Source organism: Tinamus guttatus, unplaced genomic scaffold (genome assembly GCF_059628265.1).
Source record: "Tinamus guttatus ecotype Peru unplaced genomic scaffold, ASM5962826v1 Tinamus_guttatus_pri_ptg000052l, whole genome shotgun sequence".
NCBI lineage: Eukaryota > Metazoa > Chordata > Aves > Tinamiformes > Tinamidae > Tinamus > Tinamus guttatus.
In genome coordinates, this window is record NW_028288586.1 from 11,192,066 (window position 1) to 11,218,659 (window position 26,594).

The following is a 26,594-nucleotide window of genomic DNA, read 5'->3' on the forward strand; positions in this document are numbered from 1 at the left end:
AGAATTGCTAATTTATGCAGTGCCAAGAAGAATAAGTAGTAATTCACAAGGAATCATTTGAACCATAATTTACATCAACTGTAAGCAAAAGTTGGCATGGAGAATGGTCCATTTTATGTTTTTTGATACCAGTCAGAATAAACTGAACTGAAAAAATTGTGGGTATTGATTTAAATGGCCCTATGCTAAAGGGCTTTCGCACAGCTTCATTTTGCTAGGGCCCTCCTGTGTGATTGACACGATTAAAGTCCATGTTGCCAATCCATGTGCATGTAACACAGGAGAGAGAGCTCAGCTAAAACTCTGTAGCTCCACATTGAATGATCAGACATCTGAAAGCTGAAAATCTCATACTTATGGCTTTTGGTCTCAACCAGTCTTAATTAAGATGCCCTATTTCTCTTCTGCATTGCAGTTTAGATGCTTATAAATAAAAGTCGTGTTGCCAAAATTTAGCACTGGAGTTCCTGTGTCTTTGATTATCAACTTTTGTCTAGAAAGTTTTAATAGGTGTTAAAGGAAAAATTAAAAAACCCTAAAAATCAGAAATAATCATTTAGGTGGGGGAAATACTGAAAAAATATGCTGTATTAATGAATGTCATTTGATTGGCTCCCTCTTACTATCATTCTTTCTGATTTTTTTCATCATTGGATTTGTTGCATGTATTGCAGGCTCTATCCTTTTCCTTGGAGATTTTTATACCCGGGCTATGGTGAAGGTACTGAAGACTCCATGCTTGAGACTGAACACTTGCATAGTGTATCTTAGCTGCATGGTAAAGGGTAACATTGAAGTGAGTAAAAGGAAGAGTCTTAAGATGGGAAGGCTTTATTGTGCAATGTGCAACTGCCCTTTGGAAGGGGAAAAAAACACCACTTGAATTACTGTATGTTTCAGCTCCTTTAAAAGATGTTTCATTGGTGATTTGACTCAGAAATTTAATGTTTTGGCCTAGAGATGCAGGAAGCTTTGCAGCAGTATTATAGCCACATAATAATATTAAAGATAGCCTTAAACTTCTTACGTTTGTGCATAAACAAGGCAGGTAAGAGCAGGAGTCACTGTGTCTGCTTACAGGAAAGATATTCTCTTGGTTCATTAAATTGCTGAGCGAGGAGCAATACAGTGAATAGCAGTGAGATAGTGTTTAGCTTAAACTACAAGATTGTATCTTTTTCTCTGCTTTCATAGTACAGTAAATATTTTCTGTAATTGATTTTTTGCTCCTGCCAAGAGCAGGGAATGTGCCCTGGTAACTGTGAAAGGTACCAACACAATGTTGTGCTGTGTGTTTCGATGCTGTTGTGCTGCATCAAAATCCTGGATGGCTTTTTCTGCAGGATGTGTGTTTTGTGTTTGCTAAAACCGGGATTTGAGCAACACACTGTGGTAGTTCTTGTCGAGGGGTTTTTTGAGGCTAATGAAGCAAAAGTACCTCAGCTTTTGTTCAGGACGTCCCGGTGGCGTTTCCTGGGGCCCTGTTGCTGGTGCTGCCCTTGGGAGCGTCTCCTTTACCACCTCCGGGAGTGCCTAAGCCTGGAGTTCTCTGGTGAGAGCGTTGCCACGTCCCTGTGAACGTGCGCCCTGCAAAAGTGTCTTGCTTGATGTTTTTATGATAGTCAAAATGTTTTGTATATTGCAAGTAGAAAACGTTAATTTTTGTAAGCATGTGTTTCATCATTATACCTTATACCATTATACCATTATATAGAGTTTTTGTCCTTTTCCCCAGTTTTGTCTTTCAAAGTCATGCTATTTATTTTATTTTATTTTATTTTATTTTATTTTATTTTATTTTATTTTATTTTATTTTATTTTTTTACAATTCAATATTTTCCTTTATTATTTTACAGTTGTATTGTTGCATGTTTTGCTCTGGTTGATATATCTGGTACATCTACATTAGCTATTCTTTTTTTAAAAGCGCTTATTTTGCACCCAATGCCCAAAGCACCCAATGATTTTCTTCACCTGTAAGTCTGTGTGTGTGTTGTTTTTTTTTTTTTCCTTATGTTGTCTGTAGTGTTTGACTGCCTTTAAATTGCTTCCATATTACTTAGGCTTTACTGGTCCTGGTAAAAGTAATTTCTTGCTATTTGATTTCTCCAGGTTTTAAGCATCCATTTTATTTTCAGCTATTTTTTTTTTGCTTTGCTTCATGTTTGTCTGATTTGGCTACAAATAGTGTTGTGCAATTTGCGGTCTACAGGTACAATAGTTTCAGTATAATGGTCAATTTGCTGAAATTTGATTAAAAGGGAAAAAATATATACTTCATGCATTCCTTCTGGAGATCCTATATATGTTTTACTGTCTTGTCATTTAGAAAAAAAGGATTGTGCTTATCTGAAACCTGTGAATCTTCTACCAGGTTCATGGTACCTGCAAGATGACCCTTGTGCCTTTCTTCCATATTTTTCTCCAAACTCTTGGAAGGTTCAAAATTTTTATCTTTCTTACCCCACTACTGATTTCAATCTTTTTTTTTTTTTTTTTTTTTTTTTTTTGATATTCTAATGGACGCTTTTGTAGACATGAGAGTCTCCAGGTCCTGAAGAATGTTTAAATTATCCCTCCTAGGGCTATTGCCAGTATGTTTTGGTAATGCATTGCCTTGCTCTTCCCTTCTATCCATTAGAATTGTAGTTTGGTTTTCATGTGAGTGAAAATTCATCATGATAATTCTGCTTTTTGCCCTTCAGGAGATCTGTGGCACAGAAATGTCCCAGTCCAGTTGTTTGCTTTGTTGAGTCATTACATGCATTCGGGCCTGGTAGCATATTTGGTAGATGCAGACCATTTACGTCATTTACTCTCTGTGACTTGTCTTGTGATCATCAAAATGAGGCTTTCTGTGGCAAATCTGAGCAGCTGGTGCACCAGCTTCTGCTCAAGACCCATCACAGTGCTTGACAGATCATGATTTTCTTGGGCTTTTAGCTTGGAAAGCAACTTCGGCTTATTTTGCCTGGAGCTGAAATGCATTATTTTGTTTTCAATAAATAGAAATTGTCATTCAGCTGTTTGCTCCACCATATAATTATGCCAACATTAGTGGGAAAGCCAGCACGGCTTTGGAGATAGTGCTGGTTTAATAGTGCTCCAGGCTTCTTGTGTGAGAGAGTTTTCTTCAAACTAGAAGAATTAAAAATATGTATAAATGTCTTAAAATGATTCTTTTCCTTGCTGACAGACTGCTGATCCACCCTCACTGTGAGAAAATAAATATATACAGTTAACTAAAGTGCTTCTTTCTATCTTTCCATTTCAGAGAACAGACCCACAGCTCCTTGCTCAGTTCTACTACGCTGATGAGGAACTAAATCAAGTAGCAGCTGAACTGGACAGTTTGGATGGCAGAAAAGACCCGCAGAGATGTACACTGCTCGTCAACCAGTTTCGCTCCTGTCAGGTAATCAAAATGGCATCTTGCTGATTATGTTGTGATGGGTTTTTTTTTGTTTGTTTGTTTTTTATATATCTAAATGAATTGTTTTATTGTATTGTGTATTACATAAAATGACTCTTTGGTAAATGTATGCCTTTTATTGGGTTAAATAAAGGATATATTTCCTAAAAAATATTATTCATATGACTACTTATCTCATTTAAATGTTTCTTCTTTAATGCTTTCCCCCAAATGAGATTGCACATTAAAGGCTGTTTCTCTTGTATAAAGTATGTGTGTTCAGCTTACTAGATCCTGAGCAATGTTCCGATATTCAGGCAGCTGGTAGCTTTGCAGTAAATTTTTTGGAATGCTGTCATCTGTTTTTTGCAAAACCCATTGAAGAGAGAGAACTAGTGAAGAATCATGCAAGAGAGGATGTTTATCAGTAGATTATTTCGAAAATATGAATCTTATCTGTAAATTCCTTTTTGCCTAATATTAGTTCACCTAAAAACAGATTCTTCATATTTCCTGAACTGGTCTGAAGGGGAGGCTGTGAAGATCAAATCAATTTAATCTGGCGCTTTAGTGTGGATTAGCGCGTGATTCAATTTATTAATTGAAAAGCAATTGAGGAATCGGTGCAGATGGATGATCAATATCCTGGTGCAAGTCAGATCTCCTTGTGTGTTGTCTCATCCCTGGAGATGGCAGTTCAGAGGACTGTTCTTTTGCAGGTATACATGGTTTTCTAAGCATTTCTGGTAGTACCAGCAAAGCTTAGGATCTCTTCTTGGGCAAAAAACAGCTTTTCTTGAATGTCTTATTAGCAGGAATGCAAGAAATGCAGACTTGGGCAGTTTCTTGATCAGTTTAGTTGGCTTGTACCTAGGTAACCACCTTGTGACTCTGAAGCCTGGTAATTTCTTTTTTTCTAACAGCTGGCTGCTACTAGAGCAATCTGTGTTAGGGCTGAGAGAAAAGGTTGAGATAGTGACATTTTTCATAATTAGTTTTTTTTTTTTAATTACTTTGTAGTATTTTGTGTAAAAATGAAGGGATGGTTTGTTTGTTTTTGTGGCACTTGAAGAAGATGTCAGTTCAGGAATCCAAGCTGTCCTAAGGAAAGGACAAGGGAAAAAGAGCAGGGAAGTAATCAGGGAAAACCACCACACACTGTTAAGAGCTACCCCCTACACACCTGGCTTCAAGCAAAGCAACTTTGGAAAAGTAACTTGTGACTCCAGGATAGAGTCAAGCACACTCCTAATCTTCGCTCCCATGTTCTCCTTTGTTTTCTCCCCCATAAATGATGAGGGTTTCCAAGTTATTCTATTTATTTCCTTCAAGTGTATCAAGCTATAGTCTGTCCATCAGACTTTGGTGTTTTCTAGGAACAAAGTTTTCTGAAATCCCTGTGATACTATCTTTTCATCTGGGCTTGAAATTAATTTACAAGGTCGGTCTCTTGTTTGTTCCCAGCTTGCTTATTTTCAGATGAATTTCTGCTGGTGTCTGCTTAATCACCAGGTGATGTTTTGAATTTTTTTTTTCCATGACACTTATCTAAGGAAGAGAAGTGTCTTTTTAAATCAGTGCAATTTTCTTAAGGATTAGCATTGGTGAAGTCAAGTGGTGGTGCTTCCTTATGGATATGCAAAAGCTTAAGTTTTCAAAACTGTTGAGGCTACCCTATTAAGGAATTACCATTCTCAATGTTGTCCTATATTGTTTGGCCTTACTATTATTTGAGTGATGATAACATTACAGTATTTACAGTATATTATTTTTTAAAAAGGTCTAAAGGTGTTGCAATTTGGGTTTCAAATGCTGTAAGTTGACTGTAGAGCTTGATGCTGAGTATCACAGTGATGAGTAAGAATCAAGGTCACTTTTCATTTACACGTGAATGCCCCAAAGCAGTTTGTTTCAGTTGTGATGCCTTACTGTAAAAGTGACATTTTGTGTTTTGCTTACTGTAAAAATGACATTCTGCATTTACTGGTCAATAGCAGAGGACATAACACATGTACTAATATAGCATTTTGCATTTATAGTATTTATAATACTTATCTAACAAAATACAACACTTCTGGTTATTGTGAAAAGCAAATATATTTTGTTAATGGAAAAAGAGCACTAGCTAGGATGATGTACTTCAATTTATTGAACTTGATTGATGGTAATAGAGAGAATGCAACTTATTCCTAAGGAAAAAAAAAGTGTTTGCAACTGGATTTTGAGGCATATATAATGTTAGTTCATTTGCAACACAAATGCTTCCTTGAACTATTTCTCTATGAGTGTTAAGATATTTTTTTCTTATGTTACCCCTACCCCTCAATTTCAGAAAATTCCTGACAGCACAGGCTTATTTTGGAACTGAATTTCGTAAGTAATGGTACTCTAGTGTGCGTTTTAAATTAATCATTCAGATGGTTTTCATGGTTCCTCCATCATTTCTGTTTTCATATTGATTGCTCTCTTGTTACTTTCGTTGATAAGCCAATTTAAAACAATTTATTAGACATTTAAATTGAATTAGGTTTAATTTTATGTGTTACAGAACTTAATGTATTAAGCGTGATGACAGTAAAGAGTAAAAGCACCTTTGTTTCTAGCCCAGGTATTTTATTAGAGCTTGATAGATCGACACTGACCCTTTGTATAAGTGCTTTCCTTGATAATGTTTTCAGGTTTATAGGACTTGCTGTTTCAATATGCAGAAAATTGTTTGTCTGCATAAAGCAGTGAGATCTCAGAATAGCACATGAGTCAGTTCCCAGCATGGCTTTATCAGAATTATTCCCTGAACTGCAGCAAGTGTCTTGCCAATGTGCAATGTGATACTGGGGAGGAATTAGTCCCTGACAGGGCACTGGCCTGGAGCAAACCACGTCCTTGCTCGGATGTGTCACCCTCACGCTCTGGCCCTGCGTGCTGAGGTGGGAAATGGAGAGGAGCTGTGAAACCTGCGTCTGCCGGCTGCTGGTAGGGCCAGCACCGGCACCGGGGCGACTGGTAACGTGCCCCCTGGCCCTTCTTTTGGTGAGCCAGCTGCTTGGGAACCTCGCGAGTTACTGCAAGTGATCAGACACGGTTTGAGAGTGACCGAGCCCTGTTTTCAGGCGTTAATGTAGAGCCTCTCACGCGCTTCCTCCATCGTACACGGAGCGGCGGGGATGCCCGAGCACTGGGATCCTGTCTGTGGCAAGAGGGCTTCATGCTACCGAGGAATAAGCTGAGCTCTCTCTCTGTTGCTTTTTATACTGTCTCTCTTGAGCATTTCTGTAGCAGTGTAAAGTACAGGGTGAGGATGTATCAGAAGTGCTCCCTTCCAAGCAGTCCTGCATATCTCCATACATCCTCCCGCTCGCTCTGACACCTGAGAGCAGCGGTACCAGATGAGCTGAGAGTCAAGTGTCAGTGAAAACAAAGCTTTGCTGTTACTGTAAAGGAGGAACGCATGTGTTGTGGAGTGGCTCTGCGCTGCAGCCCGGCAGAGCTTCCTGTGCCCTTGGGAAAGGGGGAAAAGGGGCTGTTGGAAGCACCGAGCACTAAGGCACAGACCAAACGCTGCTGTGAGCCGGTGTGTCATCTCCATGGTCCCTGCAAGCAAACTCCTGGGGAAAGGGTGCTCTGACCCCGGAGCGGGAGGTAGGTACCTGCTTAAAACTGGAGGAGGTAGCATGAGAGTAATGCTAATACTTTATACGTACCACAATTAAAAAGGCAGATAAAAGTAGTTTTTGTGACCAAGGTATCTTAAGTTTTGCCCCAATTACAGGTATGGCGTTTTCTTCTTTTTGCAAAAGAGAACCTGACTTTAACAGATCAAGCTGGAGATGTAGAGATTATTCCTATTTTTTGAGGCTATGGAGTCACTTTACATTTTATTTAAAAAAAGATAAGATCATGTTTCATTTCTCAGTGCATGGTTATCCACCTTAGGGATCCTCCCTTTTTATATTATGAAAAATGAACAAGTTGGTATCTTCACTGAGCACTGACATGATACACCTGAGATATATACGGGCAATTACCAGGGTATTTGAAGGCTAAATCAGGACAGTGGAGCAAGATCATTTTAAAACTGACTTTTCTCAGCGTTTATGAAGTACAGTATTATGCCAGATCCACTTCTCTAGGAATTAATGTAATGTGACGTGTCTAACTGTCAGAGGCTTTATAGTTCTACTTTCCTCGATGTCATCCGAGAATTGCTGTCAGCTCTGATGTATTATTTTATATCCGTTTTACTCTTGCAAAGGAAGGAAGATTGTGATATCAGCCTCTGAATTGTTTATACCATCTCATGACTTAAATATGCTGCAGCTTGCATTCATTCCTCCATATGTATGTGCAAATACCGTGCTAACAAGATTAGCAATATATGCTGAGTATTTGGTAATATTTCCAGTCTTGGAGATTAAGCTTCTTAGTTTTTTTTACTTAATTAAAAACAATATCCATTTATTTTTTCTTAATACCAGGGAGGTAAGAGAAGGAAGACAAGAGGGCAAATAAATTCTTTAAAGACAGTCTTAGCAGGGGAATTTATTTTTCATTGTGATCTTAACATATTTGAAAGTTAAAAGCTGAAATAATTCAGGAAACATTAAGTCCTTTATATATTTTTACCCATACTATAACACTATAAAAGTATTTCAAATAGTATGAATAATATTTTTCATAATATTGTGGATAATATTTTATTTGCATTTGTGTGTTCGCTTGTTGTAAGCAAGTTTGGTTAACCAAAAGGAAGTTTTTTGTGGAGATATATTATGCCTGTGCACAACAAGTATTTCTACATATAAGAAGGAGGGAATACCAAGGGGTTGTGGAGTTTGCAGGCAGGAGGGGTAGTTGTAGGCTGCTGCTGTCACTGCCATGGTAAAAGTAGCCTGATACAATTTATAAACCGCTAGTTTCACCACTTGAAACCAAAATTAAGGGGAAAGCCAAGAGCAAATGAAATTAAGAAGCTGTTACACACTAGCTTCTTGGTCCATCGTGGTAACTTTATTATTGGATTGAGAGGGGAGGAACATTAAATAGCTGAGTAATACCTCTAAATTACTTTTGCTATAAATAAATGCCACGAATGGGTGTTCTACCTCAAAGTTATGCTTTGGAGGGATTCATATTAGCTCATTGCTGCACAGTATCCTAAAAAGTTTGACAGAAAAATATGGAATACAGGGTAGTCACTTCTGTTTTATTCTTAGCTTTTAAAAGAACAGCATTTATGAGCATCAGGATTTCTTCAGGAGTTTTGGAGCACCGATGTGCAGGCAGCTCGTGGTGTGTGGGTTAGGTGGCAGGTCCCGAGCTGGAGCAGGTGAACCCCGGGAGAGGGCAGCCGTCCTGCCTGCCCTCCCGGCTCCGCTGCCTGTGTTCCCGTGGTGGCCAGCCTGGCTGCAAACGCCTCCCAGGCAGCGGGGCGAGCAGATCCCGGGGGCCGCAGGTGCCACCAAAAGCCCCAGGGGAGGTGAGCAGCAGCGGTGGCTTCGTGGCTGGCATTGCCGCCTGGCACCTTCTATTGGGAAACGGCCTCAGACAGGTTTCTGCCAGTCCTTAATAGAAAGTGACTTTCTGTCTCAGATGTAGAAGAAACTTATCTGAAGGTGTCTCCTATGATTAGCTGTGTTTAAGCAGCATGAGAATAAGGAATAGAAAAAAAATGCCCTTTTATTCTCTGCTTTATCTACACTGCATCAGTGGGGAGCAGAAAGCTGTTGAAAAAGTCAGCATTAATGAGCATCTCTTGGTGACAAAGATGCATGTGAAGAGCTGTGAAATAACTCATAGTGCAATGATGATGTCACCGTGGATTGGCAGTGGGTTATTTAGGAAGTGCTAATTGCGTTCATTAAGGTGCTTGACAAGAGCAAGCTGGGAGCAGGCACCGTAACCTCTGGGAGCAATGAGGAGGTTCGGGGTGCGATGCCTTCAGGTTTGAGTGCATCTGCCCATCCAAGAACGTTTTTGGGTAAAATTAGAAATGGATCTCATTAAAGATGACAAGTTAGACTAACACCATGTGAAATTCCCTTCTGGAAGCTAATGATTGGTTAAAAGTTGGTAAGAATACGTTCCTTATATTATTTTGTAAAATGTTGCAAAAGTTAAGCAGTGCGGACTCTGAACCAGGAGCGGTTTTTGAACTAAAGTATTGGTCGAGTCTTCCTAGTCGGTTAATTTGCAACCCTAGAGGTATTGTAATAGTTATGTTAGGGAAGTCAGTGATGGAGGCAATAGGGCAATTACTGAGAAATGAAGGAAAAATTGACTTAACTAAAGCAAAGTTCTTTGCCTTGGTTTTCTCAAAGGTTAGTAGACAGAAGGCTTTTTCTAGGAGAGGGAAGAAATACAGATCAAAAGCAGAATCCTTCTAGCCCGTTCAGTACTATTGGAACACTTAGACATGATTTATTGATCTGTGATCAGAAGGGAATCATTCTTGTATACTAAATTGCATGTATTTGTGAGGCTTTTAAAATGCAGAACAGTTTTTTGTTGTTGTTTTTTTTTCTTTTAATTGATTACAATATTTATTGTTCCATCATACTAGTAATAATTGCTAATGAGTTGCAATGTATCAACAGATGTCTTAGCCAAGCCTTGTGACATCCGCTGAGAGCTGCTGTGAAGCCAGCTGCTTGCTATATAGATACAGGACTGAACGAAAGCATGGAGCATTCAGAAATGTTACAGGAACCCGAGCAGGCTAAGAGTTTTCATACTCATAACCTTTTTATTATTATTATTATTATTTTTATTTTTATTTCCCAGGAATTAAGTGATAAATGAATTGAAATAGGTAGGAAACAAAAGTGCACTAATAAAAACATGTTTTTCATTAATAAAAAAAACACGTGTTCCATTTTGATCTTGTCTCCTGTTTTTCTTCGTTATTGCTGTGATACCTTTTTTACTTGCAGTATTTTTCACTGCCAAGTGATCAGCACGAAGGTTATATCAGAACTCTTGGCTATAAGTAGAGCCATCAGTACAACTCAGTGAACCAAGAATGGTCTTTCCTTGCTTCTCTTGGGATTCATGTTTGATCTTACATAGGGAATAATTAATATTTTTAAGATTTTTTTTTTCTTTGAAAAAGGCCTTAGTAGGTTCTACTGAAGTTGTCTGAAATTGAAGTTTTCCATCTTAACAAGTTTTATCGTTTGTTCCCACTTGCTCATTTGGATCAAATAGGTCATTCAGAGGAACTACTTCATATCTAAGTCTGTGGGCAGCGTGTATTGAAAATGCTGTGCACTTCAGATCAGGGAATTAATCTGTAACAGAAAATAACTGTAGGGAGGAAATCTGGTCCAATTACAGCTCAATACTGAATATGTTGAGGGTGCAGGATTCTTTCACCCCGTGCATTAGGAGAAGGGAAAGTAAAGGTGGTTGTAAATCCCCATGATGTTGCCTCAGCTCTAATGTTGGCCTTGGCAGCACAGGAGGGCAGTAGCAGTGTGAAGATCCAGATTGGAGTATCCAGCCTGGGATTTTTGTGCTTGGAAAATCTTCCAGTGCATTTCAGGACAGTTTAAGGTCACCTTACTACAGCAGGATTATGACTGTCTGATGCTGGGAGAAGAGAAAGCCCATTTTATTTTTGTTGTAGGAGATATCCATGTTCAAAATGAGTATCTCCTAGTCATCTATTATGAATATCTACATGAAACTATTTAGAAGATAGCATTAAGGTACAATATTGCTTCTAGAAATGTTTTCAGATGTCTTTTCATACAAGATTAACACTTCATAGTGTTTATAGAAAAGGTTTAAGTTGGCATAAACTGTTGTTAAGAATGTGTCTGTATGCAGGATATTTGTCCAGTAATAACTAAATTATTGTAGACTGGGTTTTTAAATTATCTGTCAGCGATAAAGAAGACAGGACTGAAAAGCTCTGCACTGTAAACCCAGTGTTTCAGTGAAGTCCTAATATATCTCATTTTCATCCAGTCAGGTCTGTCTAATAATAGCTGATGCCTTTTTGGTTTGTAAGACAGAATTTCTTCTTTCGATAGCATCAGGAACACCAGGGGTTTGAGATCCAAAAATGCTGTTTCCTACAGGGAGAGGCTGCTCCCCTGCAGCACGATGGTACTTAATGCAGTCTCTCGAGTTGGTGTTATAAACAGCCGTTCTGTAAATGGTGTTTCCTTTTTTAATTCACTGAGCTATATTTGGGTGGGCAGTAGGGAAAGAGCAAAATGAATTCCTTGATTAGGTCTCCGTGCTCGAGAAGAGAGTCTTTGATGGTGCAGTTCAACACGAACGGCAGCTCTCCGTGTTCCTGCGGCGAGGGTTTGATGCTGCCGGAGACTCCAGCTGCCTTGCACTCCCGAGCAATGTTGGGCGCACTGTACGGTGAGCCGGGTTAAACTGTGAGCTACTGTCCAAAGCAGTCAGACTGCATAAAAATCTGAGTTACCCATTCAGAAAGCAGAACATCTAGAAGCTAGCAGCGAGAAACAGGCAAAAAGGTGGTTGGGCAAAAAAGAGCACCCGAGAGCACTGCTGCTTTAACCAGGATGGGAGCTTTCCCTTATGGTTACTGGTTAGTCTGTGTTTAGGTTGCTGCTGAAGGGAATTTGCGCTTTAGCATCAAGCCAGATAGAGAAATAGAGGCACAAATCTGAGAGAGATGTTTCAGCAAAAAACTAAAATACCTTCTGTGAATTCATGGTGATAGAGACCAGGTTGTTATAGTTAGATTTTACTTATAATTCAGAATAATTTATATTAAAATATTATCTACTTAACAGAGGAAATAATCTTGCAAAGGATTTAATACATCTCAATAAGGTTATTAAAGAAGGGCATTTACTGGTAACATGGGCAGAGATTCTGTGAAGGATATATGTGGAAGGGCATCTAAGTCTGCCTTTTGTTGATGTAAACATATTTTGTAGAGTATAAATAGGATGAAGTCACTGACTTTCCTTTTTATAACTATTTAAAAGGCAAATGCTGCAGTTGCTGTTGCCTTTATGTTGTGATTATTGAGTACACAGCCAAACAGCCCTTGGTTGACTCTACTGTGGCCCTCTACTGCGGTTCACGCTATTCACTGTCTCACTGTTGCTCACTTTGTTTTCTGTCAACATATAATAGAAACAAATGGTCTGTGTTATGCGAAACACTGAGTTCTGTTCTCCTGGAAATGAGCAACTTGGAGTGCATCCCAAACCAGAACCTGTACAACCTCTATCCATCCTGGTGGGAGAAAGCTCCCAGATCTGCTGAAACAGAACTGGTCTCACCCTAGGACAGAAATGAAGCAAAAAATAACAGAAAAAACCACCAAAAGATGCATTAAGATCCGGAGGCTTTTATGGGGAAAGATGGATCAAATGAAAGATTTACTGCTTCAATTCCAACTAATTGATTTCTGTTGCTTAAATTAGAGCAAAGACTCAATGCTACCATGTATCTGAACTCATTCATTCTTAGCTTACAAAGCAGAATACTGTAGTTAACCAAATTGAATGTTGCTTGAACCTCCTTGAAAGAAAAGACTAATTTGCTTGCAATACATTGGATAGCCTGTCTGGATTGGTTGGCATTCTTCCAGCTCCAAAGTAGCTGGGACTTGAAATCATCACTGGAGCAAGACTCCAGATTTCCTGTTTAGGTTATTCTGCTTTGGGTGACAGAAGAACTTGGAAGAAGGCAGGAATATGATGGAGGGTGTTTTTTTTTTTTTTTTTGATCTACTGAAGGATTAAAATCTACCGTGTACAGAATTAGAGAATTTGGGAACTTCCAAAACTTAAAATAGCAAAATAATCCACCTCATAGAATACTTTCACCCTGTGAGACAGATGGAGATGTGTCCGTACATCTTTGGTGTTTTATAGCAGAAACATGTTGAGGTTATTGGAATACCTGGAGAAAATGGAAGAAAAATTGAATACCATCTACATAGTGTAAATTTTTAAGTATATTATTCATTGTTTGACAGATTTTGAAAATTTGACTAAAAACATATTTTATGAAGCTATAATATTTTATTTGAGATATATTCATTAATGTCCAAAATTTACTGTGCTTAATTAGCTCCTGAAATTATTTAGACAAAGTATGAGCTGTTTTTGTTACAGGTGTAATGATGATAAAAACAGAGCAGAAGCACAGAGCAACTGCTTAGGTCCTACCGCTTCACTCTAAGTCTGCATGAAACTTGCATGGACATATCACAAATTTTGAAAAAGTGCATGATTATAAACTGAGAACACAATTTGTCTTAAAATTGCTATAGAATATGATTATATTGGAAAAATATCAGATTAAGTAAAAATCTGGTTTAGGGAAGTACTTTTCAGTACAAGTCTTGTCTTATGTGCTATTATCATTCTTAAACAAATGGATATTGCATTTTCCCCTACTCAATTTTGCTAGGAAGTAACTACTTAAGTAGTTGCTACAAGACAAGTTACTACAAACTTGACTTCCAATTCCAACCAGAAAGGAATTGGATTATTTAAACTCTGATATAATCAAAGTCAAATTGCTGTAATTCTTTTCCAAGTTCCCTGCTTTAATACCTTGCTGTATTGCCTGCAGCTTTTGTAAAAATTGACTGGTAGAATTACTTTTACCACTGCATCCTTGCAACGATAAAAATCTTTGCAAGCTCATTCATTCCCTGATACCAAGAATCTGGCCTTTTCAGCGTAATGTGCCAATCCATACTGCTCCGGTGATAATGTGGGAGCTCCAGGCAAAGCATCTGATTTCAGAATAGATTGGTAGTGAGCAGATTTAAAATCTTTCTTGATTGATGACTTAATACAATTAAAATGTTACAGCCCTCAGTTTCATTCTTTGCTCTGTAACTTGGATGAGGTCTAAGTGGCTTAGGATTTGGTTTCCTCCTGGGACCTACTTTCAAGCTATTTTAGTTCTTCAGCTAGATCTAGACTCAGTAGTGATGTGAGAAGCATACTGAAGACCAGCAATTAGAAATTAGGATTTGTTGTTGTTTTATAAATGTTCTGTGACATGTAAAACTGGATGCAAGGAGGAGAGAGGAGAGATAACTCTGTGTTTTCTGTCTCTCTAAAGCTATATATGATTTTGTACCTAATCCACTGATGAATGTTGGTAGAGGGAAGTGCTCTCAGTCTTGCAGTTCTTCAGGCAGTAGTTCGTGATGAACCCGCTGAAGAGAGTTGAGCATCACTTAGAGTTCCTTCGGATCCAAGTGGTCCAATTGTTCCAGCAGTAATTTAATGCTCAGGTTGGGGCTAGGGAAGGCAGCTCTAAACAAAATGTGACTCTTCTGGATGCAGCTTTTCATTCTAGAAAAGGCATTTAAATATTTCGTTCCCAGGTGTTTTAAACATGTTTTTTTATGTCCTTGTTAAAATTAAAGAAAAAAAAGTACGCTTCTGTAAAAAGATGTTTTAATATTTATAACAATGGAGAAAATTCCTTATACCAATGTGTAATAGGTACTGCCAATCCTTCCCAGGGGAGAGAGGGAGAGTCAGAGGCTTGAGGGAGGGCCCTTGTGGCTGATGGATTTATGTAGAGATTATTTTGTGGCAACTAGTTACTGCAGTAGGCACTGAAATTTCAGAAAGATATAAAACTGTTTTTTCAACCTAGACTAGATTTTGTCTGTCTCGGTGGGGAGCAGGCAAAAGACAAATCTGTATTTCCTATTTTCTGTTAATTTTTAAGTACAAAGAAAAATAAAAGAGGAAATTGTGGACTTAAAGCCATTCTGTCTGCTAAACAATTGTATATGTGACAGATTTGTTTCTGTTTGTTTGAAAAAATATTCTAAGTGGAACATGAGTTCTCTAAATAGTGTAAAAAGAATGAGACAGGAACAAAACAGCTTTCATGGAAGCACTCAGCCTTTTTCATGCTCCAAACCTACCTTTATTATGTTAATCAAATTCCACGCAATACCCAGCAGGGGTGCTTGAAAATTATCTTTTCAAATAAATGAATGCAGATTATTACTGTGCTTTGAGAAGCTGCTGTAGGTCTTTCATCTTTGTCCTAGTGCCAGCGCAGATTAGAGCAGCCTCTGAGCTGCCCCTTGCCCTGTGGGGTGGCGCTGCGGGGCGACACGGCAGGCGCACGTGCCAGCCCTCGCACGCTGGCAAACCCGGTGTCACACTCCCCGCTTTGGCTCTCCAGAATGAATTTAAGTCTATTCAGCCCCGGCAGGCCTAATGTAACTTAATTTCTGATGCCTCCAGGGCACTCTGTAGGGCATTCTTTTTAGGGAGAATGAATTTCCTTGTGACTGGTGAGAAGAAATACGAGAAATCTAATCTACTTGTAGATTTTTTTTTAATGGTATCTTATGGATAGATAATGGGGGCAATAACCTTGTTAAACTATGTATCCCCATGTATCAGTGGCCTTACTTAAATCTTCAAAGTTAAGTGGAGTGAATATGAAAAGTGAATCTGAGTTCAGGAAAATTAGAAAAACTGAAGTTTGCTGCCCTTTCCTCCACATGATAATGTCTGCTCTTCTCCAGTGTGTTTTGTGTCTGTATAATGATCTTAAGAGATGAACACTGTTTTCTAAGTTATCTATTTAGTTGTTTAGGAAAAAATTTGTGATTTGAGAACAATCACCTTGGTCTATGGTATATTTGTATATATGAGATGCTACTTTTTGCTTCAGGATAATGTTTTGAACATCATAAATCAAATCATGGATGAATGCATTCCACACGAACGGGCCAACCGGGACTTCTGTGTGAAGTTTCCAGAGGAAATACGGCACGACAACCTTGCAGGACAGCTGTGGTTTGGAGCAGAGGTCGGTCTCTTTTCTGTGGCTTACCTTAAGGGCCATTTTTTGTGGCATAAGGCTAACTGTTGGAACAAAAGCAGATCATAAGATTTTTCTGAAAAGAATACATATAATAATAGAATAATACAAACACATCTTTGAGAATTAACTTGATATTGATGTGTAGTAAAAATTTATTGCATTTAATTCATTTGTTTCATGTATACCTGAAAATAAAATACCTTCTCGGCAAAATGCTGAAATCCGCTTTCTTTCCTCCTCTTACCTAATTGCTCTGAGTCATTCTTGCACAGTAACCTGTAGAAGCAGGGAATTTGATAGAGAGCAAGGTTTAATTATGTTAACCAGGGAAAGACTAAATAACTAGAAATGGGTGTGATATATAAGGTAACTGTCCATTAGCGTTGATACCTGAGACTTAAATAATTGTGGCATCCTTAATATTACTCCAATATTGTTCAGATCTGTTGGCCTGAAGATGCCTTTCAGCATGGTGCATTTCTAAGGCTGGCCGGATCTGGACATCTCCCATGCAGCAGCACTTTGTGCTGTTTGATTTCAGCTTTGCATCTTTTGCATGTTTGTATTTGAAGCGGTCCCTCAGCTCCTGTTATCCCACAGTCTTCTTGGCACCCATTTCCACTCCCTTTTTAAAGTACACCTGTTGTTTTTGCAGCCATCTGTAATGAGTGCACGTGAATGCAGTTACTCTTTCCTACTTGAAGGGACTTACAAACCAGGATTACAGGACTGAAAAAAAAAAAGTCTACTGTTTGTTATGTGAATTAATGCTCCCAATCTTGAAAAAATAAAAGCCAAAGTTTTCTCTCTGTTCTTTTTTTTTTTTTTTTTTTTCCTCCATAGTGTTTGGCTGCAGGTTCAATTATTATGAATCGTGAAATTGAGAGCATGGCTATGAGGCCATTGGCCAAGGATTTGACCCGGAGTCTAGAGGAAGTCAGAAACATCATTCGTGACCAAGCCTTAAGGGATTTGAACCTCTACACTGAAAAAATGAAAGATGCACTTAAACATTTTGATGTGCTTTTTGCTGAATTTGAATTAAGGTAACAGACTCTAAAAATCTAGTATAGACATAGCTAATACAGCTGTTGTTTAGCCTGGGTTTTTTTGGAGGTTGGATGTTTTGTGCTTTTTTTTTTTTTTTTTTTTTTAGGAAGAGTATATAATTTTTTATCATGACATTTGAATTCTTCAGTAATTTGTTTTATTCCTACATTTTTTTTCTTCCAGTGTACCAATAATGAAAAGAAAATTAAATAGCTTGTTGGCAATCTGCTTTTGCTCTCTTCAAGTAAACTGTAATCTTCCATTTGCATCTGGCATTAGAGGGAGCTTTTCATAGACACAAAAGGAAGTCATAAATCTCTTCCCCTAACTTTCACCACTCACCCCTCCCACCCTCCTGAGAAAAGGCAGCAAATAAGTGATGTAAAAAGAACAAAACGTGTGACGATTCTGCTCTTCGGTAGAAAAGTTCATCTGAGTACAATATTTGAAAGTTTTCTTGGGAATAAACTTTAGATCATCTTGTTTCCAGTTAGTGTTTTTATTTCTACCAGTCATTCTTCCCTTGTGCATTGACCCTGCGTGTGCAGAGGGGGTTGGACTAGATGATCTTTAGAGGTCCTTTCCAATCCTAACGATTCTGTGATTAGTACTTTGAGGAGGTCAACTTCTAAGTCTTTTCAGCTTCTCAGTAGAGACAGAACTTAACTTTACTAATACACTTTTTTGTATGTATTTTACATGATCTTTCTGTCCTGGAAATGCAGACCACTCATTATATATCAGGACCTACCTACATGTGCCATAAATGTGATTGCTAAATGAGTGTAATCCTATTCATAAAATCACTACTGTTCCATTGACTTAATCTGCAGTTCTTACAGATTTCTCAGTGTACAATTCTCCTAATGAGTGCTGTCAAAATGAGTTTAAAATGGTTCAGGAAATGTTAGGTTGCTAATATAATTTGACCTTGGTTTGCTGTTTAGCTGATTGTCAAAGGAGGTAAAATATGTTAATTAGTTTATAATCTTTGTAGTTATGTGTCGGCCATGGTACCCGTGAAGTCACCAAAAGAATATTACGTACAGCAAGAGGTAATCGTGCTTTTTTGTGAAACTGTTGAGAGGTAAGCATTTTAGCTAAGTAATAAATCTCATTTCTGTTTTTATTTTCAGTAATCTGTTGTAGAAGTACCTTATCTTTAGTCTTTAAAAGGCACCAAAAAAGATCAGGTATTTTGCTTTTCTAGTAAGCAGGAAAATACAGAATTAAAGGGCATTAAGCACTATCGCTAGGCATAAGCTTTTCTTTAAAAAAAAAAAAAGAAAAAAAAAAGAACAAAGGTACTAATTCTGTAATATTTTTGAAATGTGTAATTATAGCTGTGTATTTAAATGAACTAAATCAGTTTAAGTCAGCAGGATTTAAAGATATTTCATTCAAAAATACCTGTGAAAATGGTTTAAGTAATTTATGAACCTCTAGGGATTATCATAAAGAATTTAGAGGCTTATTAAAATCTTACAGCAAAACCTTTGTGCATAGGAAAAGACATATATATTTTTGTTGAAATAGAGCAATTTATAAGCACTTTTAAGAGTACTTTTGATAAGAAAAAATGTAAATTTGCTTGGAAATAGCATGTAGAGCAACTCCTATTTTCTGCTCTGATAGAGTAACTAACCCAGCAGATGGGCAGGAGAGAGGAAGAGCTGTGAAATGCATCACAGTTTTAGTGGGATTTGGAGCAGTGCAACCATATTCCCAAAATGGAACTAGTAAAGTGTAGTCTGGATGAAATTATTAGAGATCAATTGACTGTAAAACACACTTGAAATAAGTGTTGTTTTTTCTATCATGTTAGGAAAACTTGTTAAGTGGGACCATGATGTTGCTGAGACTCTTGTTAAAGAAGGAAGCAGTGCAGAACACTTGTACAGTTTGTAGATGACAGCAAGATCAGAAATGTTTCAGGCATTTTAAAAGACAGCATTAAAATTCAAAATGATCCCAACAGGTAGGAGGAATTGCCTTCAATCAATAAGACAGCTAATAAAAATACATGCCACGCACTTGGCCATTGAGATGAAAATCATGATTTTGCATTTGAACCTTTGGATAACCTGGTAGCCAGCAAAATATAGAAAATCATTTGGGGCTCATAGTGGGCCACATATTGACTTAATCAATTTACTGCTAGCACGAAGGAAGTAGCAATTGTTTTGCTCTCTGTTGGCAGCAATATTGACGAGAAAAGCAGTGACAAGAAATAAGAACAAGTTGTTAATTCTATTCTACTCAGGGCTGTACGAGCTCGAGTAGGGTGCAGTTTTGGGTGCCATCTTACAAAATCATGTGGGCAAATCAGAAGATGAGAATTACAAAGAAGCTTATAAATGTGACCAAGGGGAAAACCTAAAATAATTGGCTTGTAGTCTAGTGGGAGAAGGGACTTCATATATTTGAAAAGTTTTTAAAGAGGATGGTGATGACTTTTCTCAAATCGTAGATTCCAGGATTTTGTTCAGGTCATTCTCTATTACCATTTGTAGTTTGTTTAAATTACTTAGGGTTTTTTGACCAAGAAGACTTTAGCAAGTTCAGATTAAAAATGAAACTAAATACTTACCCCTTTTTGTCAAAAAGATTTCTTTGACTTTTAGCTGCAAACCTTTAAGCATCAGTGATTTTCAGTAACAAACTGAAATTTCTCATGAAATAGTCAATGAGGTGGGAAAGTGGGATAAGAATCATTTTGATTTTGGATGACTATAAAATTTTTGAAGTGTTTAAAGATTTTTTTCCCCTGCCTAAGATTAATATGGAGACTGCAACAGCGTGTGTGTTTGTATATATGTGTGTGTATTTATACACACATATATACACATTTTATCTATACATGTATATAGTATTTTGGACTATACAGAAACATTTCATGAATTAAATGCTATCAATTTGGTTTGCCTCTATCACAAATTTTTCATAATTTCCTGTTGTATTATACTATTTGAGAGTCAGATTATCTCCAAGTCATTTTGTTCTACTTAGAGCTTTAAGGCTTGGATACCTCACTCAAGACATGATTGATGACTATGAACCAGCTTTAATGTTCACCATTCCAAGGTTAGCCATTGTGTGGTAAGTATTTTTAAGTGTATTTTTTTTCCCTAACTAATCTCCACTCTACCCCCTGCACACTTAGAATTTTATTGAAGATTTAGAAAACTTTGCTCATAATTTTGGCGTATTTTCTTTCATTTGAGTTTGTTCCTATCTTCTTCTATCTTCTTACAAAAATGGGGACTATTTTTTTTTTAAACATTAGAGGCTTATATCAAGAGAAGAAAGTAACAAAGCAAGAGAAAGTAGAACTCTAAATATATAAGACAGAAATCAGGAGTTATCCTTAAGGAAAAAAAAATAAAATGAATTAATAACATCAGTATATGGAATGTCATGTAATCAAAAATAAATTTTGAATGCAGATATCCTCTCTCAAAAATAATGTATCCCAAGGTATATCCTAAGTCTTGAAAAACAAATTTTTTCAATCGTAATTGTTCATTTTTCTTAATGACTGTAGGTCAAAAAGAATTGTCATGATAAACTGAGTACACTGACCAGTGAGTTAGGTTTAAATCTTTTTTTAGAAAAGTATTAATGCATTTAAGCTATGCACAGATTTGTTTCACTGTTTTGCCCAGTACCAACCACTCAGACAACTAAATGTTAAGCCAGTTTTTTTTTTTTTTTTGCTTCATGCAGTTCATTGCAATATTGCATACTGAACAGATGAGGAGCATTTATTTTTTCTAGTGAGTCATGATTTCATAAGACAAAAGTATCTCTGGAGTAAAGCCAGCATACTTTAATATTTTATCATTGACAATGTTTTAAAGTTGGCAAATATAACTATAATTGAAGGAAGTAAGAAACCTCAAATCCTGAGTGTTACCTGCTTCTCCTCAGGAAATTCGTCTAGCCTGTTGTTCCTATAAAATAGTATAGTGTGTGCAGCTGTCATGGTAAACATAATAATAATCTGGTTATTAAAAGACAACAGGAATGCAAGAACTAAATTTGAAGCTTCTGGTAGACACAATCAAGGAAAATACATCATGACTAACTGGAAAGCCAGAGGCTCTCTGAGGAATATTCTGTGTCAATCCAAAATTACAAGGAAGAGAGAAATCAGTTTAGCTGCTTCCAAGTACCAAATAATTTGAAAATAAATCACTGCCACGTAAAGTTCCACAGAAAAACAACATCCTCCTGCTGTGGTGCTTTCTTGAAGAAATGCAAGCCTCTTATTTGGACTGCAAAAAGAGATGCCTTCATATGCAAGATAGATGCAACTCGAAATGGCCATGTTGTTGCCGTACTGTGTTTTAGGAGAGGGATATACCTGGAACAAACACAAACCATGGCCTTCCTTCAGTCCTGTCGTCGCAAAAGTTTGAGTTTAAGTCACTTTGCTGACATCATTTTGCTCTCACTTACAGTCCATGTTGCATAATATAGTAACAGAAGCCAGTGAACTTTTAACCCAGTAGGAAATATCAGGACACATCTTTTTGCAATTCTTAAGTTCCTCCATGTTGCAACTCTATGCTTTGATTCAGGACAAGATCATACATAGCGGTCATATCAAAGTTAGTTTTTTGTAGTGCTTTTGTAGCCCTCTTCTATTTTGGAATTTCTTCAGAGAGCTAAGCTTTAGAGAAAGCAAACCCTACTTGAAAATTGCCAAAAGAATGTTGATTTTTGCACCAATTAAAATTTCAGTGAAAGTAGCTTCTAACTTCCACCAAGTAAAGAAATAACATTTGTTTAGGCAGAACATCAGTACATGAGTCAGCAGTAGCTACTTTGCTTCATGGCAGCCTGCTTGTTGAAGCTCATAAAATTTAATTTATATTGTATTATATAGGTTATATATATATATATATATATATGTATGTATGTATCCTTAGTAACAGGATAATTTGCCTATAGAAAAAAAAAAAGTGCAAAAGAAGCAACTTCCCTCTTCCTCCATTTCTCCCTCTTCCCGTGCCTCCGCCCCCAAATCCTAATCCCAAACCAATGTTGATCACCTTTAGCAGTCAGATTTTTCGGGGCCCTCTGTTATCTTGGCAATGGAGCTTTTTGATGGCTGTCTTCAGCCTGATGGGAGACTGTAATACTATCCTGGTCCCAGGGCGTGAGCCAGACTCTGGGTTTATAAACAGAAGAAAAAGAGCAGTATTGCCCAGACGGTAAACAGAGTGTAAGTGGTCATTTTAATAATACTTCAGTGGGATTCATATTATTTGTGGCAGCAGCAGCACTGCTGTGTGTCAAAGAGCTGCGTGTGATTATTCAGGACGCTTCCTAGCCAACAAAAATATTTGCAAGGTACACATCAATGCAGTGTTCACATCAACAGTCCTGTTGGTGAGCTGAGTGTCCTCGTTATTCTGGCTGATTCAAATATAGACTTCCTAGAAAGCTTTCTGAAGCAGAATTTAATTTGAGTGTAGTAAACGTATCCTATATTTGAAATACAGTCAACAATCAATGACCCCAAGTAAAGACAGGAAGGGGAAAATGCCCTAGCTAAAACCACATGGGCATGAAAACACACGTGATCCCTGTAGCTTTGCTATTTAGCTTTGCAAAAACAGTTTAGATTGTTTTTGCAATAGGCAGAGATCTAAGTAGTTTTAAGCCAAAACTGATTTTGACTGGAAAGAATAAGTCCTTTGCAGTCTGTGTCAACTCAGTGAGGTGAATGCCCTCACTTACTGGACAATCGTTTTCTTGTTTTATTTTATTTTTTCTGCTGCAACAGTGAAATAAATGCATGTCCTTCCTTTGATGCTTCCATTGCTCCTTCTCCCATGCTTTGGGAGGGCAGAGGGGATGAAAAAGGGACCTTTCCCTTTTTGGTTTAAATAACATGAAGTTTAAACTGCAGATAAATAAAATAAGACAGCAATACAAAAATGATGTAAATTGCAATTTGAGTGTGGTTTTAGTGTTTATATACAGTTACTTTTCTCACTACTCATTCAGTAATGGCTCTATCTAATGCAATTTTGATTCTTAACGCGTGTTCATGCATGTTTCTGAACTCCAGTGGCCTGGTAGTCTATTCCGAGGGACCATTAAACTTGGACCACAAGCCAGAAGATATGTCTGAGCTCTTCAGGCCTTTTCACACACTGCTAAGAAAAATAAGGCAAGTAATAAAAGATTAATGTAATTGTATCTTTTTGTAGCAAAAATCAGAGACCTAAACAGGACACACAAACATCTAGAAAGTAGTTTTTGGGTTATTATGTGAACCAGAAGTTACGTATTTCATCTATCTGATGCACCTGGTTGGTTTTCCTTTCACTGGCGTGTACTGAACTTCTTGTCTCCTTGTGATATAGCCCTGTCTCTGAATATCATTTTATTACAAATCATTTTTTCCTTATGGGTGAATGATGCCTGAAATATTAAAGTTGAAGTTTATTTTTGGGAGGTCCTGTTTCTGATTAGCATGAATGTTTTGGTTTAACCCAGCTTATTACATTTTCTCAGTATGTCATGATGCAATATTCATATCATTCTTAATCTAATAGAAATTACTGTAAGTTTTTCATATTAGAGTTCTATTTTTAAAGGCTGAATCATTTTGTATATGCCTCTGTTATATAACCATTAAAGGTAAGATTTTGGCTTAAGTAGAACACTAAGAAGTCTTTTTTTGGTTGAGGTCTTTAAAGCACTGATTTATTTTTTAGAGAAATCAAACTATATCTTTAAAGCATCTTTATATTCGATGCATTTTTAAAGTATTTCGTTCTGAGTTTTTAAATTCATTGTCTCCAACATTTTATTAGAATTTAAATTTCTTATACTACATGTAAGTTCATTCCTGTAAATCTCCAGGGATAATTTGGTAAAAGGTGTTTTTCTTTTGTCTTATTTCCAATTTTCACCTGGTCATTTCAATTCCTGTCTGCCATTATGATGCTGTGATGTTTTTACAAAGACTAACTTTATCTGGAAGGCAGTAATTTATGGAGTAATCTGGATTTCTTCGTAAATTACTCTCCTTTAACCAGATTAGAGAGGTGAAGCATTTCCTGCGGCAGAAAGTAGGCTGCAGCAGGGAGTGGCTAAGAGAGGAGCCATTTCTCAAGTTCGCTTTTATGAATGTCCATTTGTGCCTTTTGATGATTTTTCCATTAATTCTGTATAGAAGCAATGCAGTTTTATTTTTGGGTATGTTAGTGATACTGGTCATGAAATCTCATGATTAAAATGCCCTAAATAATGCCACTTTTTTCCCTACATTTTGAGTGACTGTGGTTTTATAAAAAATAATATAAAAGCATCATTGAGTGGTAAAACTTAAGATAGTTAAATCCTGAAAAAAAATCACTTACAAGGAAAAGTACTGAACCTTAAAAACTCTTTGTATGGAGTTTACATTACAAATATCTAATTCATTTCCAATATGTGGCCTTAGCAGAAATTGTCGCCATTGTATTCTACTGGATTAATAAAGCCAAAAAATATTTAAAACCTAATATACTTCTCATAATCTTTACTTTCTGCTTACTCCTTGCATTTTATAATATGGAAAATCAATGAAGTCAGTTTATTGCTTAGTCCATTTAATTTTCAGCTCCTCAGAACTTAATGGTTGGATTGAAAACACATTAGTTAAATGTTTGTTCAATAACAACATATTCCAGTGCAGCCTTTAAAATGAAAAGAATCTTTTAGGTTCACTTTTCAAAAAAGTAGTTCTGATGTTCTCTAAGATTTATATCATTTTTATTTTTTCCTAAGAGGCATTAAGAAATGTGATTTAAAAAAAAAAAACTGTAGTAATAATCTTGAACAAAAAAGATGATGAAATGAGAATAAAAAAAAATACAAAATGAAACAGTGGAGAAAAAGAAAATGTCTGAAGCACAGTATTATACACAGCTAATCCTAAGTGTACAATATAATATATCTGTGTAGTACAATAAAAACTAATTTAAAAACACCTAAGCTGTCTAGTTTTCTTTTTTTTTTCTTTTATCTTTTTTTTCACTCTTTTTTTCTTTTTTTTTTTTTTTTAAAGTGACAGCAGCTTGGTGTGTTTGTTTTACCTGATAAGATTTCAATTCTTGCTCACTAAATGTTCACAGAAACCTATGAAGGAAGATGGAATTAGATATCTAAACTCCTCTCCAGCAGAAAGGGAGCATTTTTTTTCCAGGAATGTTTTTCTAGTCTCCATCACCAGTAGCTAGAGCATGAAAATAGACTCAGGGAGTCATCTGTTAAAATATTTACATGCTGTATTTTAGTCATGAGCCTGTTGTAAGAAAAAAAGAACATCTTAGGATCACATCTCAGTAAATTTCTCCACAGAGTTTAGTGCATTGCAACTTTTCAGCCTACTAAATATTTTCACTCGTGACATAAACTGAAATATACAACTCTCTGGCTGAGAGCTGCGAATTGCCAGGGAAAGGCAGGTTCCTGGGACTGAAACTCCGGTACCCTGGTCCTTCTCGTAGGTGCCTGGTCCTTGCGCTAGGCTAGGTAAGAGATGTCTGCACACCTCAACTGGGCATTAGCTCACTCACAAATACAAGTTAGGTGCTGCCTTCTGAGCAGTCAGTACATGGGAAAATCCAGTCAATGTTTGCAGTAACAGAAATCCTAGTCATGGTGATGGGGAAAAAAAATGACTGTAATATTAAAGGGTCTTTGAGACAAGCCAAAGTCCTTCTTCAGAAGGTGTGATAGCTTGATTTTGCTGCTATTCACTCCATGTTTTCATAAGGTTTTGTTTGTTTGTTTTGTTTACACAAGTAATATCATTTGAGTGGATGTTGAAGCAACTCTGATGCTAATATTAATTTTGCAGTTGCTCTTTTTAAAAATAGATAAGTAGGGTATCCAAGATTAGTTAGTAGTATTTGCAGCAGAACCTAGAGATGCCTTCTGTATTCTTTTTCAGACCAATTTTTAAAAAAGATAATGAAATACCTTTAAGCTATTAAATACATTATTTAATATTTTAACTGTTATATTTATTTGTGGATATCATTTTTAAAGGACTAAAATACAGAGAGTCACTGAGAGGAAAAAATGGAAAACTGTCCACTTATTTTTCCTTTATTTGTTTTTCACCCCTTAAATGCTTAGGTAAAAATATCAAAATTTAGAAGAAAAAACAGTTTAACTTTATGGTAATTGGCAAGATCTACAGTAGTTTGCATGAAGACACTGAACAGATTAGGATGACTCCAAAATGTTAATATTTATAATCTGTTGCAGTCTGAGACTTTTAAGACATCAGCACTGCAAAAGTGAT

At 36.9% G+C, this 26,594-nt stretch overlaps 1 protein-coding gene across 1 annotated transcript in view; it reads left to right on the forward strand.

Moving 5' to 3' along the window:
- The window catches only part of ZFYVE28 (zinc finger FYVE-type containing 28), a 120,020-nt gene that overhangs the window by 54,360 nt on the left and 39,066 nt on the right, over positions 1-26,594 (forward strand). The window contains exons 2-7 of the mRNA XM_088540055.1: positions 3,275-3,415; positions 16,076-16,213; positions 17,072-17,274; positions 18,276-18,365; positions 20,288-20,377; positions 23,361-23,462. Of these exons, the coding sequence (XP_088396181.1) occupies positions 3,275-3,415; positions 16,076-16,213; positions 17,072-17,274; positions 18,276-18,365; positions 20,288-20,377; positions 23,361-23,462 (764 nt within the window). The remainder of the gene's footprint in view (positions 1-3,274; positions 3,416-16,075; positions 16,214-17,071; positions 17,275-18,275; positions 18,366-20,287; positions 20,378-23,360; positions 23,463-26,594) is intronic.